Source organism: Perognathus longimembris, chromosome 8 (genome assembly GCF_023159225.1).
Source record: "Perognathus longimembris pacificus isolate PPM17 chromosome 8, ASM2315922v1, whole genome shotgun sequence".
Lineage (NCBI taxonomy): Eukaryota > Metazoa > Chordata > Mammalia > Rodentia > Heteromyidae > Perognathus > Perognathus longimembris.
The window spans coordinates 12,181,527-12,198,662 of NC_063168.1; the positions used below are offsets into that span (position 1 = coordinate 12,181,527).

The 17,136-nt window shown below is 44.9% G+C and overlaps 1 gene segment (V, D, J or C); it reads right to left on the bottom strand.

The window, feature by feature from the left end:
* Nucleotides 1–16,680, bottom strand: part of LOC125355945 — a 30,005-nt gene extending 13,325 nt beyond the window's left edge. Inside the window, 1 exon segment of the V gene segment in view lies at nucleotides 16,598–16,680. Within this exon segment, the coding sequence occupies nucleotides 16,598–16,652 (55 nt within the window).
* Nucleotides 16,681–17,136: the final 456 nt, after the last annotated feature.

Consider the following 17,136-nt stretch of genomic DNA (forward strand, 5'->3'; position numbering starts at 1 on the left):
CAGTGGTAGCACTCTCCCCCTTTAGCAAAGCTCCACTTCTAGGTTTTAGTAGTTAGTCGTAGACAAGAGTTTCACAGAATTTCCTTCCCTGGCTCATTTCAAACATTCATCCTCAGATCTCAAGCTCTTGAATAGTGAGGATTACAGGTCTGAGTTATGGGCAGAGAGTAGGAAAACAATTCTTAAACCACATAATTTGTTTTCCTCCTTTACATGTGTGGTATTGTTTTTCATCTGATATGTTTAATCAAGGAAAGTGTTCTTGTGTAATACCAGGAAAAACTTGTGATGTCTTACACCATCTCCGGCTTCTTATAATTTCCTCTAAGACTTAATGTATTTCTTTTTATGATCTCAGATTGGTAGACAAAACTGAGAATCAAACTTAGATGAATTCTAGTGCCATGACTTAGGTGGAATATTTCTGAGAATTTACGGGAAAAGTGACCATCCAGGGCTGTCAATTGTATTAAGCCAGCATTGTGATCATTATGGTTGCTGTGGAAGCCATTTCTGAACTCTTTTTCTATCTCTGGTTTCCTGCACATTTGTATCATCAGGAGACTTCTTAAGAGATGGAAAACAGGAGAGATTTAGTCTTTCTTGACACAAGCAGGCTGACATCTGAACTGAGGTGAGGCCTGGAGAATCCCCCTGAGAGGATGTGGGGTCAGGTGGGGGCTGAAGAGCCCACCCTGGCTTTTCCCACAGGGTGGGGAATCACAGGCTTATCTGACCCAAAGCCTAGGACAGCTTCACAGAACCAGAGAATCCCCCTCTCCTGCTTCCAACTTCTCTGGTTATGTCAGGAGCTAAGAAGCTAGTGATTAGACTTATTATCAGTATTGAAACAATTCCTGCCAGTGGCTCATGCCTGTAATCCTAGGCTGAGATCTGAGGATGGTGGCTCAACCCAGCCCAGGTAGATAAGTCTTGGTGAGACTCTTATCTCCAATTAATCACTCAAAAACCAGAAGTGGTACAGTGGCTCAAGTAGTAGAGCATTGGCTTTTAGTAGAAAGAGGCATAGTGACAGTCCTCAGGCCCTGAGTTCAAGCCCTGCAATTAAAACAACAACCAACAAGCTTGCAGTGGTGTATATAGCCAGACTGCATCTGAGAAGAAGCACTAGCAAGTGGACGCAGCAGGAGACGCCGCTGGGGCAGCCCAGCCTCTCACTTCTGCTTCCCTGGGAGATTTTGTTATGACTTGTATCACTGTGGGAGGAGTACTAAAACCCTTTTGACAGTAATACGTGGCAATATCTTCAGGCTGCAGGCTGCTGATGGTTAGAGTGAACTCTGTCCCATATCCACTGCCACTAAACCTTGACGGGACCCCAGAGGCCAAACTAGCTGCCTAATAGATCAGGAGCTTTGGTGCTTTCCCTGGTTTCTGCTGATACCAGGATAACCAGTTGTTAATGCCCTGGCTGGCCCGGCAAGTGATGGAGACTGAGTCTCCAGGACATGCAAAAAGGGAGGCTGAAGACTGGGTCATCAGGTTATCACATCTGGCTCCTGACAAGGAAGCAGAATGAAATATCCACATCATGAAGCATGCATCATTAGATTCTCCATGAGTCAGACAGAACTGACCACATGGAGCTGATGAAATTTTCGTTGCTGTCTTTCCTTACCTGGGAGCCAGAGCAGCAGGAGTCCAAGTTCCAGCATGTGATTTGAGCCCCTCATGTCCATGCTGGGTGCGGACTGGGACTGACTGCTGCACGGGGTGTGAGCAGCCAGTGAAGAAATACTCAGGGAGTGTGCTGTGCTCTGGGCCTATGCAAATGCAGGGCAGGGCAGGACTGGGCACAGCTGCAGGGTGGGCTCACTTCAGCAATTCAGCCCTGGCCAGGTGTTCATGTGTGCGACAGGAGGCACCAGTGTTGTTCTCCCAGAGGCCATTTCAGTACAGCAGATGTTTAGAAGAGCCAATTGTAGTGCACAACACATTGGCATTAGAATACCTTATCTAATAACATGAAGTAATATAGGAACCTAGCCATGAACTATTAGATTTTTATTCACTCTCAGTAATTAATCTTAGTTTTGTTTTTATGTTTTCGGGCTGATAATTTGTCTTGGTGTTTAGGGTCTGAGTGCTGCCTCTCAGCTTCTTCCTCAAGGCTGGTTTTCTGCCAGTGAGCTGTACCTCCATTTCCTCAAATAATGGACAATATATGGGATATGACACTACCTGTCGCCTTGGCCATGTAAAGCAGTCACAAGGCAGGGGCGAAGTTTGCAGATCCTGCCGGGGGACTATGTGTCTCAGGATGGTGCTGTGCGAATGATTATGACACACCCACCTTACATGACTCCACAGATGACCACCCATTCTATTCAGAGATAGGCACCAAATGTACTGTATTTGGCTTGGGTTCTTACGAAATGTTAATGGATTTAAAATAGTCTTTGTCTTTTGAAACAAAACAATAACTGCTCCATGTGACTCATTTGACAGATCTACCATCTTCTGGGGCTGTAGATGTCTTTCCTGCCCTGTATTACATGGGCTACACAGTTTTCTTCATTTGTAATCTGGTATGTTCTGCAAATCTATTGCCATGTGTGATGATTCTACTTATCACTGTGAAAGAGTGACTAGTGATGTTACACCTGTTCACTTCAGCAAACATCACCATGCACTCTGCACATCCTCTCCTTTCATCATAAATGCCTCTGGTGCTTGTCAGTGTTGTTGTTGTTTATTATTTTTCTTCTGTTCCTTGGTAGTAGTGAGGACGGACATCAAACTGACCCAGAGCCCCAGACCTCTGGTTTGCTGTGGGCATCTCTAGGAGAGTCTGATCTCTGGTTATATCTGTGTAGGCAGATGAACACTGAGAAGGATCTTGGTCATGGATAAAAGTTGGACATACATTTGATCTTCTGAAATGTCGCATCTATTCCTTGCCCTGAATGTCCCATTCTGGCACATCCCATGGGATGTGCCTTCAGTCTCCACACCCTGAAGCTAAGGCACTTTGCAATCCTTACTGAGCAGTATCCAAATTATGACATTGGTGCCTAAGTAAAATCCTGCAAATGTGTTCCAGGAGGCAACACATAGTAGGAATTGGCTATATGCATATTGCTGCTAGAATCTGGTTCCTAGAAAGAGTTAAAATTTTAAACTTTTTTAGCTAGATTGTCAGGCAATTCGGGTGTCATGATATTATTTTTGATATGTTAATGCTGACTTCTACCAGTCATCTTGTGTCTCTCTGTTATCTTGAACCAGGAGAGGAGCTCTCTACCTACACATCAAGGTAAAACAGTTTCAGGAATGAGAAACCTCAGAATTTCCTCAGTGGCAATGATAGGAGAGGTGCATCTATAACTCAGGTCCCTCATGTTATTTGGAGACAACCAAAGAAACTTTCCCCATTTCCCCATTGTTTGGGTCTGCAGTCATTTTTGGCAATGAATTGTATATACCTTGCAGTACGTCTTACCTGGTAATGGTTGAATGACCATTATGACTGGATGGTGCATGTGGAGAGTGCCTGATGCTAGCAGACAACTGCTGATTTGTTTGTGCACTTGCCTCATCCTGTTTACACAGGATCCTGAGTGACTGACATTGGAGAGCAACCCTGTGCTAAGACAAGATGATTGTCTGCTCTTTAAGGTGATCTTCAACTTTGCTACACGCTTAGGTCCTTTTCCCTCCCTCTTGAAATGTGCCCTTTCATCTGTGAACAAAATTTCCCCAGCATAACATGTAGTCTCTTACATAGTAAAAGTAGTGCACGAGGAAATTCTGGAAATTCGGGGCCTGTCTCTTATTCTCCTGATCTCCTTTGGCAATATAAATATACATTTTGCATAATTTTTCAATTGGCATGTTACCCACTGGACGGAAATGGTGATACGTATCCAAACTATCCTTCAATCTGTGATATTTACCTATGCTCAAACATTAAGCAAAGCATTAATGTTAGGATGGCAACACTTTTACTTTGAACTGAAGTATTTATTACCATGTGTGACTTAACACATTTTTAAACATCATAGTCCTTAAACAAATATTTGAATGTGAATTTGGTAAAGCTAAAGGTAACACCATTTTCTTGTAGCAAGAATCTTGTGCTGAGAAAAGAAGACTTCATGGACATAGTAAACCAATTCCACAATGGATGTGATCCTAGTAAAACATGCTTTTTTTCCCAAGTGAGTTAACTACGTAGACTATCTAGACTGAAATAAATCAGAGTTGCAACTCTGTATGAAGTTTGCTACAGGCTTCTCTTGTTTTGCTGTTTCCCGTACACTGTGAGTTTCTGGTGAAGTCATAATGGAGGTGTGGTAACCATTTGTAACTTCATTTTTTTTTTTTTTTTGCCAATCCCGGGCCTTGGACTCAGGGCCTGAGCAATGTCCCTTGCTTCTTTTGGCTCAAGGCTAGCACTCTGCCACTTGAGACACAGCGCCACTTCTGGCCTGTTCTATATATATGATGCTGTGGAATTGAACCCAGGGCTTCATGTATACAATGCAAGCATTCTAGCCACTAGGACATATCTCCAGCCCCTGTAACTTCTTTTTGTGTTGAGGAAAGCTGCCCATCTTTAGATTGCTTTGTCCACACCCAGGTAGGAACCGGAAGGAGCTCCTGCCCTTTCTTTAAATATTCATTGGTAAACTCTTTGAAGACAAGTCCCTCAAAATCAAAACAAGAATTGATTCATGAAGCACAATGATATAATGATCTGTTTGAAGTGAAGGGGTATCTTATTGAGAAACAAAGGCAGAGCATGAAACCTTTTGAAGCTGGAGTTGGGTAAGATGTGGTCCTTCTAATGCTCGTCATGGCCCTCAGTGTGACCCAACAGGTTAAAATACTCCACAGTCTTTCTGGAGCAGTGAGTTCAACATGAACCAAAACTGTTGTTCTTTTGGAACAATACAAACAGTGTGGGAAAATATGTGTGTGTGTGTGTGTGTGTGTGTGTGTGTGTGTGTGGTGTGTGTATGTATACCTGTGAATGTTTTGTTTTATAAGGACTTAAAGCAACATAGATGAGTGATCAATAGCAATAGTGTACAAGTATAACATAGTATAACAAGTTTTATATTCCAAGAGTTAAAACTTCAGACTCGACTTCCAGGAAGATGGTGGAGGAGCTGCAGAGCCCTAGCTGAGCTCGCTCCAACATCACAGTTTTCTCACCCCATAGAAACTTTTACTCCTAGAAAGACAGGCAGAGTAAGTTCTAACAGTACAGGGATTCTAGTCAGGAAGGAAAAATCGACTTAGCTCATCTGAAAACACAGATTTGAGCTCCGGGCGGCATCCCGCCGCCACGTCAGTTCCGGGGCCGGCACAGCGCCTGGCACAGCAACCTGCACTCCGCGCAGCTAAAGCACACAGAGTAGACCAGGGAAAAATCCTCCAAACGGCGGCTGAGCATGGACAACCTGAAATCACAGAGAAAGTGTGAGTACCCCACGAAAGATATTCACACTCATGCCCACAGAGCAGCTTCTGGAAGTCAGCCCTTCCCCCACCGCCAAAGCAAAGCTCCATCTTTGACACTGGCATAAGGTGAGACCAGACTGGAACTAAAGCAGGCCTGGGAAAAGTGAGGGAAAAGGAGCCATCTTTGAAAAGGGCAAGAGGGACCGACCAGTGAGAGCCAGCTCCATCCAGGAGAACGCCCCCTGCCCAGGCGGGAGGTTCATCCTGGGTCTCGGCTTAGCCAGAGGTGCCCCGCCCTGCCCGCCAGAATTTCTAAATTTAAAGCAAAAGCAGCGAGCAGCTACAGGTGGCATGGAAACACCAGACGGGGGAACAAACCGTTCCTGATACAGTTAAATGGTCCCATCAGAGAGGAAGCCCAATTCCCAGCCCAAAACGGAGCTGCATTCCATAGCCACCTCCGCCAAGGAGGTTGCCCAGTCCAGGAGGGAGGAGCCTCCCTCAGGCAAGCAAATCTCAGCCAGGTAAACCAGGCCAGAGGTGCCCATCCCTGCTTAGTCTACAGCCTATTCAAAGCCAGGCATTAAAAGCTGCAGCCCCACAGCAGACAGAGGATCCAAGGTTCCTGAGACTGCTCATGTCCCATCTACAGAGGACACCCAAGGCCTACCTGCAAGCTGTGTGAACCACAGAGACCCAGGATTGCACCAACAGGGGAGAAGGGTCAGAACAGATCCACCCCCTGCATACTGAAAGCAAGTCAAACCAGCCAATCAGGAAAATAGACTGCACACCATTGCAAGGAAACCAGAGACTGGGGAAAGACCACACAAACAAGGAGGAGTCCTTTTTTTTCTTTTTCAAACATTTTTTAAACTTTTTTTAAATTTTTTTTACTTTTTTCACTTCAGAAACGTCATTGGTTTTTTCATTTTCCATTTTTACCTGTTTGTTTTATCAAGTTTTTTGGGGGGGGTTGTTCATTTTTCGGATTTTTTAAATAATTTTTCTCTGTTTTGAGCATCTGTCTTCCGGCATTTTTTCTTTATTTCTCTCTTTGCATTCTCTTTCTTTAAAAATTACTTTCCTATGAATAACACCTCCACTCTTTTCTGCTAACTCCATAGTCTATCATTTTAACCTTGTTCTTTCTACTGATTTTACTCTTCTCCACATTTCCACATCACTGAAACTAAACCAAAATCATCACCCCCTACCCCAATACATTTTACTCTATTCTCGTTACTACCTCTAACTTACCCTCCTGACTTACTGCCAGGACCTCCAGGTTCCATTGACTCCTGGTTATTGGAAAGACGGTATCCCTGCTTAATCTGAGTGAATCAAAGGGGTTCATAGAGAAAGCCAGTCCTAAAAGAACTTAATATAAGAACAAAAATTGTTCATAGGATTGTAACAGTAAATAAGTAAGTACTGAATACAGGGCTCAGGATCAGTTGTTATATTGAAATTGTATACTTTAAAAACACCAAATCTAATTTTATAGACAGGTATACAAGTTATCTGTATATAATTGTGAACTTATAAGATTTACACAACAGTGCTTGGTAAGGTCTGCTTTGGGTCTTAAATGGTGCTCACAGGTGCTTGTAGATTGGCATTCCCAATCCAAATGGGCAGAAGAAACACAAGAAAGATGGCAAACAATGGAGACTTTTCTCCCACTCAAAACAAGCAGGAAACACAGCAGTCAATGAAAGACATAGAAGAGAACCCTCAAAATGCTCTACAAAGTCTACTGATAAACATGTTAAATGAAAAGTTTGAATCAATACAGCAATCCTTCCATAAAGTAACAGATGGTTTCATGGCCTCAACAAATAGAAAGATAAATGAACTTCAAGAGTCAAATGAAAAGATACCTACCCAGCTAAAAGATTTGAGAGACAGCACTGAAGACCAAGCTAATGAAGTAAAGAAGTCCATGCAAGACTTAAGAGATGACAAGGAAATCATCAGGAAAAACCAGTCAGAAGGAAAAGAGATTCGAAATCAAGTAGCTAGCCTACAGTCCCGACTAACTGAAGCAGAGGATTGAATCTCAGGAGCTGAAGATTCCCTAGAATCTATGGAGAAAGATCAAAAATCTATGCAAATCCAGTCCAATCTGTTGGGGTTCTGGACACCCCCTTTCTCCCCCCACGGGGAGAATGGTAACCACAAACTCTATGAAAGAGCACCCAGCCTGGCCCTCCGCCAGCGGAAGGCCAAAGGCGTGCTCACATGGGCAAACGCTAAGTTGAGGACGGGTTGCTGAAGCTTCCCCTCCCCCCAGTACCCCCCACATGTTACCGAGGGCGGAGGCGAAAGGAAGGCATCAGGGACACGCTGCGGTGGTGGAATGCGTCTCAAAGACTTTAATATGGAAGGGCACTTATATAGAAGTAATGGCGGGAAAGAAAGGGGGCTGGCCAAAGGGTCAGTCATAGGCTAGGGGTCACGTTCATCAAGTGACATCACGAAACTTCCCTTTGTGGGTGGGACAATCCCATCATGGTGGCACACATGTGTTCACCTCCCAAGGGGTAGAGGTCAAAAGGTGGGAGGGGCTTCTATTGTCCCAAGGCTGGTGGAGGGGCAGTCTTTCCCAGGCCATAATAATCCCCAACATCTCCCCCTTTTTGTTTTTTTCAATAAGCAGGGGATGCTGTAAACACATGGCATGTGTGGGCATAAGGCAAATGCTGACATAAGATCTGTGGGGCCCCTTCCACAAAACTGGGGTGAGGGGTAGGTAAGGGTCCATCCATCTGGCTATGTCCAGAAGTCAGAATCCTCAGCTGGTTTCTGCCAAGTGCAGGAAGGTGCAGACAGCAGCCCTCTTTTGTTGGTGAGGTAGAAGCTGAAACTCTGGCATTCCCGGCAGTTCACAGTAGCTGATAACTCAAACATAAGTGATTAGTGAAACATTCTTTTATATAAACATTGAAGCCAAGGTGTTAAACCTTTGCATTTACTTTTTTAAACATTTCTATCATAAAACATTGGGGTTGAGTGTCAATACCCTCAGCTCCTATTTTCTTTCCAACGGGACTCCCCAAGTCTAGCAGCAGGGGGAGAGGAAAGGAAGAAGCATGGTGCAAAATTCCTTTGGTTTCTTTGTGTGACGCTGTAGGCAGTATTGCCACAGCAAAACATTGAGCCATGAGATGCTCAAGAAGGAATCTAGAAAGCAAACAAGGAAAGGAAGCTTGGTTGCTTCCTACCGTAGGCAGTCCTACTTTCCATGAGCCATGAGATGCTCAAGAAGGAATCTAGAAAGCAAACAAGGAAAGGAAGCTTGGTTGCTTCCTACCGTAGGCAGTCCTACTTTCCATATTTTCATGGGAGAGCAGAAGTCCAACATGGTCCTCCTTTTCCTGGAGAAAACAAGAAAACATTTCTCCAGAGTGGGTGCTCTGGGTTTAATTTTCCAATCTGGAAAAACACATATACTGTACTCCATCCCACACTGATTCGGGATGATTTAAAATTTCTGGATAATTAACATAAGCATAACTAATCCTTAATTAATCCTAGGGAATCCTTAATTAATCCTGGGGAATACCTCCCCCTTTTGTTTTTTTTAAAATTATGACACCGGCGGCCACCAGGCAGGGAGTATGGATGGAGGTCTCGTCTTCTGTAGCTACTTCCTGCTGTCAAGGGGGCGACGTAAATCAAGGGCCCCTGGTCAGCCTGGCAGTCCGGTGTGGCTGGCAAAAAGTCCCCATCATTACCATGAGTATGGTCACTAGGGCCAGAGAGCGCTATGGTTTTCTCCAGCCCCCCCTGAGTCTTTGGGCATACCCAGAAGTTTCCAAGGCTGGTGCCTCCAGGGTTCAGGCCTGTGTTAGGGTGACGACTGTGAACGGCAAATTCCCCATTGGTGATCTCAGCAAGAGATGTTATTCTGTCAAAAGACACTTTTGAAAAGGTCAGGCAAAGTATCGACAAGTTCTCAGAGCTGGTTGGCATGAATGGCATAGAACACACCCTGGGCATAAGCCAGGAACAGTTCCCTTTTGGAGCATAAACCCAATTGTAAAGTGAACGAGTAAGGAGAAACGACTGAAAGAAGTGTTTAATGATAGAAAACTGGTTTGGCATAGCCAGTCAGAGGCAAAATAAATAAATATATATATACACCTATATGCAACTGGCAAAAGAGAAGAAAATGGACAGGAATTATCTCTCTCGATTTCCCGGCTCTGATCCATTTTGAAAGGGTGAAACAAGGCAGCTCCCTTTAGGATAATATGGCACCATTCTCCTCTCACTCCACTCCACCTTTCCGTCTCCTGGACTGGCTAAGTCCCAGGAATTTTAACGTTTGTGGCTGGAATTGCATTTTCCCATCCGTGTTTGAACTCGGGGCCTGAGCACTGTCCATGAGCACTTTCGCTCAAGGCTAGTGCTCTACCACTTGAGTCACGGTGCTGCTTCAGCCTTTTGCTCGCTCTCTGTGGTTGAGCTCTCAATCTGGCTCTTTGCTGTTTAACTGGGAGGTGGGATTTTGGAGAGATTTTTTCCTTTTGCCCGGGCTGGCTTTGAACTATCCAGGGAGTCATAGTCCTACAAGCCCTTTTTATTCCCAATTGAGCAACAAGGAAAAAACACAACAGAGATAATCCATTTGTAACCCGTTGAGAACTGACCAAAAACTGCTTGTGAAGGTTTGGCTATAACACTTAGAAAACATGAGATTTACATGCCATCAACTTGAATCACGCCATTGAATCCCACTGGCAAGTGAAAGAGAACACAGATAAATGACAACCAAGGGCAAAGGGTTAAAGCATTGTGGAATCCTCAGTCTCGGAAGTGGCTGCGTCCCTCATCCCCATTTGGCAAGTTCCATGCCATGCGATGGGGAACTCGAGGCAAGGCTGTAGTGGCTTCTCTTGCTCACATCTTGCTCTGGGTTGCCTGCAAAATTTCTATATAGATTGGTTAGGGTGTTCAAAATTTTTTCAGCACTTCTGGCTCTGGTATATCGATGCCCTTCTGGTTTAAGCAGGGTGAAAAGACTTTCTTAATCACAAAATTCAAAGACTTTCTTAATCACAAAATTTTACCTGGCTAGCTGTGACCACTAACATAACTATGGTGATTTAACCTGGAGTAACTGTTAGGATGGAACTATTCACATCCTACTCAAGGCTCATAATTCATTCGAGCAGCTTCCAATGGGAGAGAGAGCAAAGAATCATTAGTAGTGAAACAAGGCAGTTTGGGAACAGAATGTGGTGGCATCTTCCTATATCCAGGAGCTGCGGCTAGCACATCTGTCCACCTGTATCCTATAAAGCAATATATTAATCCTGGGTCAGGAAAGTTGAGGTTAATAGTCACATTTGTATGAAGCAATCTCAATTTCTTGATCTTGAGAGTTTATGAGAACACAGGAGAGAAAATGGGAAGGTAAAATCTTAATTTATGCCAAAGAGTTGTTAAGGCTACATGCACACTTAACTTTTAACACACTGAGTATAAAATAACATGCTGATTTTATACCATTGTGCTTTTACTACATGCTGCATATTTGAACCTTATGGAAACACACTGAATATAAAATAACATACTGGTGAACTTTTACCACATGTTGCATATTTGAACCTTATGGAAATTTTTATAGGCACCTTTATCTCCATCGAACACCGGGATGGAAACCTATTGTTATGCCTTTAAATCTTACCAACAACCACACGCGTGCGCGCGCACACACACACACACACACAAAAATACCTGAGCGCTCTTTAAAATTGCTTTGATTGGCCATTTAAATTTTCTGGAATTCCAGCGGCAAATGATATTAATTTGCCCATAATAGAACCACGTGGTTGAATAAAAAACAAAAGGGAAACCTGTTAATTACGCACTCCCAACATGACAATTTTTAAATCACAGTGGACAAGCAAACCCTTTTATCCATCTAGAAAAACTCCAGTTGATTTTATATCTTTGAACTGGTAAACATGGAAGTTCAATCAAATTACCTATTGCTGTATCAAAACTCTTTGTTTTCCTTTCAATATTCCATTTTAGTTTATAACTTCAGACTTTCCTGGCTCCAACCCCATCTGCAGCTGTGAGTCTGATACAGAGAAAACGTGCAGGCAAGCACAGCGGGGTGCTTGCCTCTCTCAGCTGCAGCGCAATCGGCCAGCCCAGGCGAGCCTGGCACGCCCCTCACCTGGGGGGAATGGGTGGGGCCCCGCCTCCAATATGGCGTGCCCCATTGTGCTCCACGTGTGTGTTAAGTCAGAGAAATCAGGATTCAACCAACTCACCCGAATTTCTGAGCTTAACGACCATCGGCGGGCATAAAGCAGTTTGCCGGGCTGCAGCCACTCCGGGGCTGCTGCCGCCGCTGCTGCCGCCCGCGCACCCTGGCGGGACACCGTCCCATGGTCTAAACTGCATGCCACGCCCTTTTTTTCTTCTTTTTTTTTTTTTTTTTTTTTTTTCCATCCGCGGGCTGGGGCCGCACTGGCTCCAGCCCAGCCATTGTAAATACAAGTCTGGCCAAAGCAGCAGCCATCCCCAACGCTCTGCCGCCGCCATGCCACAGCTTCCCACATGGTGGAACCGCGCTTCCGCCACGCCGTGCAATGCTACCGCAAAAGACGCCTGGTGCCGCCCGGGGCCACACGAGCCCCAGCCCACCCACCTCGCAAACCCGGGGTGGCGCGGAGCACAGTGTACTCACGCTCAGCCCTCGCAAGCCAAACTGCTCCGGCGCTCGGCCACCCACTGCTTCTCAAGCGCCACTGCGGGTGCCGGGACCGCCGTCTGGCCCGGGGCGCGCAGAGCAGAACTAACCGACCCCAGCCCGGGGTCGCATTCCTCTTGCTCCGGCCCCACTGCTCCACTGACATGTTTCCACGGGAAGCGCGCCCCGCTCCCTCCGCCGCCTGGCGCCAAGTCGCCACGGCGGGGCAACTCTCTGGCGCCGAGTCCCGCGAGCCTGTGTCTCCATGCTTCTGCCCCGTCTGGATGGGCAGGACCCTCCTCTAAAACCCTACTTAGCAATCTGTGGGGATACTGTACCCCGAACTTCTCGGCCGTACAATTCGGTCCCCGTTCGGGCGCCATTTATGTTGGGGTTCTGGACACCCCCTTTCTCCCCCCACGGGGAGAATGGTAACCACAAACTCTATGAAAGAGCACCCAGCCTGGCCCTCCGCCAGCAGAAGGCCAAAGGCGTGCTCACATGGGCAAACGCTAAGTTGAGGACGGGTTGCTGAAGCTTCCCCTTCCCCCAGTACCCCCCACATGTTACCGAGGGCGGAGGCGAAAGGAAGGCATCAGGGACACGCTGCGGTGGTGGAATGCATCTCAAGGACTTTAATATGGAAGGGCACTTATATAGAAGTAATGGCGGGAAAGAAAGGGGGCTGGCCAAAGGGTCAGTCATAGGCTAGGGGTCACGTTCATCAAGTGACATCACGAAACTTCCCTTTGTGGGCGGGACAATCCCATCATGGTGGCACACATGTGTTCACCTCCCAAGGGGTAGAGGTCAAAAGGTGGGAGGGGCTTCTATTGTCCCAAGGCTGGTGGAGGGGCAGTCTTTCCCAGGCCATAATAATCCCCAACACAATCAACAAAACAGATCACTACAGGAGACTCAAGACACGATCAAGAAGCCCAATTTAAGGATAATAGGCATTGAGGAAAACTTGGAGAAAGAAGTTCACGGGATAGGAAACCTATTTAACAGAATATTAGCTGAGTACTTCCCAAATATCCAGAAGGATAGGCCTATACAGATACAAGGAGCATTTAGAACCCCAAAACGACCAGACAAGAATAGGACATCCCACTGAGACATTGTGATCAAAACAGGATACGTAGAGTCCAAGGAAAGAAACCTGAAACCTGTAAGGGAGAAGAAAAATTATAAAGGAAAACTTATAAAGGAAAAGCAATCAGAATTACCCCAGACTTCTCAGCAGAGACCATGAAAGCAAGGAGAGCCTGGAACGAGGTATACCAAACACTAAATAAAAACAACTACCAACCAAGAATACTGTACCCAGCCAAACTATCATTCATAGCCGAAGGTCAGATAAAAGTATTCCACAGTAAGGAAAAACTGAAACAATATATCACCACCAAACAAGCTTTACAGAAAATCCTCAAAAATGTACTATACAGGGAAAATAATCAAGATCCCAATACAGACAGAAAAATGAGCCATAAAAGAAATGCAAATCAAAAAAACATTGAGATTCCATCTCACCCCAGTAAGAATGTCATAAATCAAGAAAATTAACAATAACAATTGTTGAAGGGGATGTGGCCAAAAGGGAACCCTACTTCATTGTTGGTGGGAATGTAAACTGGTTCAGCCACTCTGGCAAGCAGTATGGAGATTCCTCAGAAGGCTAAATATAGAACTCCCCTATAACCCAGCAGCCACACTTTTGGGTATCTATACAAAAAAAACACAAACAAAAACACACTAAAGCCACCAGCACAACAATGTTCTTCGCAGCACAATTTGTCATAGCTAGAATCTGGAACCAATCCAGATGCCCCACAGTAGACGAATGGATCAGGAAAATGTGGTACATATACACAATGGAATTTTATGCCTCTATCAGAAAGAATGACATTTTCCCATTTGTAAAGAAATGGAAGGACTTGGAAAAAATCATACTAAGTGAAGTGAGCCAAACCCAAAGAAACATGGACTCTATGGTCTCCCTTATTGGGAATAATTAGCACAGTTTTAGGCAAGTAACAGCAGAGGATCACAAGAGCCCAATAGCTATACCCTTATGATCACATAAGATGATGCTAACTGAAATGAACTCCATGTTATGGAAACGATTGTTATATCACAGTTGTAACTATTTTCAACGTCCCATATATATCTGTAGCTTCTATTATTGATGATGTTTTTGTATCTCCTTCCGGTGGTTGTATCTATACTATCTCTGTAATCTTATCAGAGTATATTGGAAACCATATATACTGGTATTAGAACTAGGAAATTGAAAGGGAATACCAAAATTGAGAGACACAGGGTAAAAAAAAAAGACAAACAAGTATAAAAGCAATACTTGCAAAACTGTTTGGTGTAAGTGAACTGAACACATCATGGGGGGAAAGGGAAAGGGGGAGGAGGGAGGGGGGAATGAGGCACGAGGTAACAAACAGTACAATAAATGTATCCAGTACCTAACGTAAACTCTCTGTACATCAGTTTGATACTAAAAATTGGAAAAATATAACTAAAAAAAAAAACTTCAGACTCTTCTTCATGAGGATCTTTACATGGACAGAATTATCTCAAGGAGCACCTGGTTTCTTTCACACTTGTGTCCTTGTTGTATTGGCCCTCTGTTGCTTGATGATAAATGAGAAACTAAAAGCTAATCACAATTGTCTGGAATTTCACATTAAGTGTCACCATCTGGTCAAGGTTCAGAAAGTCTTAACGTTTTTGTATGTGTTTCCTTTCCCGTTGAGTTCCCTTCTACTATTGGGAGTGGATGTCCAGCCCCTATCTACCCTTACTATGGACTACCGAATTCAGCATTGTGGTTCTCTGTGCTACTGTAGTTCAGTCAGTGTCCCTGCAGTAGGTGAAGACCTAAAATCGTCTAGAGACAGCATAAAAAGTCATGAAATATGCATCATCTGACTGATGGAATTGTAACCCCTCTGTACAACTCAATAATAACAACAATGAAAAGTCAGGATCCAGGAACCAGTGGCTGACTCCTGGATCACAATCTATTCAGGAGGCTGTGATCTGAGGACTGAGATATGAGTCAGGCTGGGTAGGAAAGCCTATGAGACTCTTACATCCAATTAAGCTCTCAAAAAACCAGAAATGGAATTGTGGCTCAAGTGGTAGAGTGCTATCCTTGAGCATAATCATCTCAGGGAGAGCATCTAGGTCCTGAGTTCAAGCACACAAAAAAAGGAAAGATCTGGAAAGCCACCCACCAGTGCAGAATCAGGTGATTTCTAACAAAGCAATCGAGTGGGGAGTCTATAGATTCAATCATAGTTGTGTTGTGTGTGTGTAACTTCTGGTGATTTACCTCTGGAAGCCATTTTCATCTATATTTCCTGATGAGTTTCTTCATGAGGCATTCTCATGAAGATGGCAAGTTACCAGAGTCTGCTTTAGAATGCACTGAAACCTGCAGGCAGATACTGAGATGGAGCAGAGAGTTGAAGGGTCACCTGTAGGGATCTACACTGGAGAACCTTGCACCCTCCCCCAGGTTTCTAGACCCAACTGAGGAGCTAGGTTAGGAGGCCTGGAGTTTCACAGCTTGATGATGTGGGGTCTGAAGGAACACCAGAGAAGACTTCATTTCTGTGTTTAACTTTACTCAGTAATGTGACCCAATCTTGGAATGGCAGTAGCTTAGAATCAATTTCTTGTATTAAAAAATAACCAACTTGGATTAGCTAGCGAGTCTCTTCTTTGCAAATGAAGGCCAACTGATGCTCTCACAGAGTCCTCCCATGCTAGGATGTGTGTGCTCTATTGAAGCAGGGGAGGCGTTGCCATGTTTGTCCTTCAGGAACCAGAGAGCTAGAGAAGAGAGAATTCTGCCCAGCCACTTGTATCAACATCTTCAAGTGACCTTCAGATCTTGGCTGCATCTGAGCAGCTCTGCCAGCAGCTGGAGGCCCCAGGAGGAGCAGCTGGGGCAGCCCAGACTCTCACTTCTGCTTCCCTGGGAGGTTTTTGTTATGGCTTGTATCACTGTGGGAGGAGCACTCCAACCTTGGTGGCAGTAATAAATGCCAGCATCTTCAGGCTGCACGTTGCTGATGGTGAGAGAATAATCAGTCCCAGTCCCGCTGCCTCTGAACCTGGATGAGACCCCAGAGGCCAAATTAGATGCTCCATATATCAGGCTCTCAGGAGCTTTCCCTGGTTTCTGCTGATACCAGTTTAAATCATTTCTAATATCCTCATTGGCCAGGCAACTGAGGGAGACTGTGTCTCCTGGAAATGCAGACAGGGAGGCTGGAGACTGGGTCAGCTGGATGTCACATCTGGCACCTGGCAGGGCAAACATAAAAACAAATATCCACCTTGATCATTATGTTACAAAAGGCCTTCCCTGATCTACCAGGCAGCCTGGACTGCACAAAGCTGTGTTAATCCCCAGCATCAAATCCTTACCTGGAAGCCAGAGCAGCAGGAGCCCCAGGAGCTGAGCAAGGGTCCTCATGTCCATGCTGGGTGCTGGCTGGGACTGACTGCTGCACAGGGTGAGCAGCCTCTGAAGAAGAGCTCAGGGCAGTGGGCGGGGCTCTGGGCTCATGCAAATCAGCAGGGATGGGCAGGGCTGTGCATAGCTGTGGGTTTGGCTGAACTCAGTGAGTCCCCACAGGCCTTGTGTGCACAGGAGTCCCACACCAGAGGAGAGAAACATGGATTTGCCTGCACTATTACTCTATCTTATCTGAGTACATTCAAAACTGTATATACTGGTATTAGAACTAGGAAAGTGAAAGGGAATACCAAAACTAAGATACACAGGATAAAAAGACAAACGACTACAAAAGCAATACTTGCAAAACTGTTTGGTCTAAACCAACTTAACAACTAAACCAACCTAACTAAACCAACTTCACAAGAAATGTACCCAATCCCTAACGTATGAAACTATAACCTCTGTGTGCATCATTTAGGCAGTAAATGAGAAAAAAAAAAAAAAG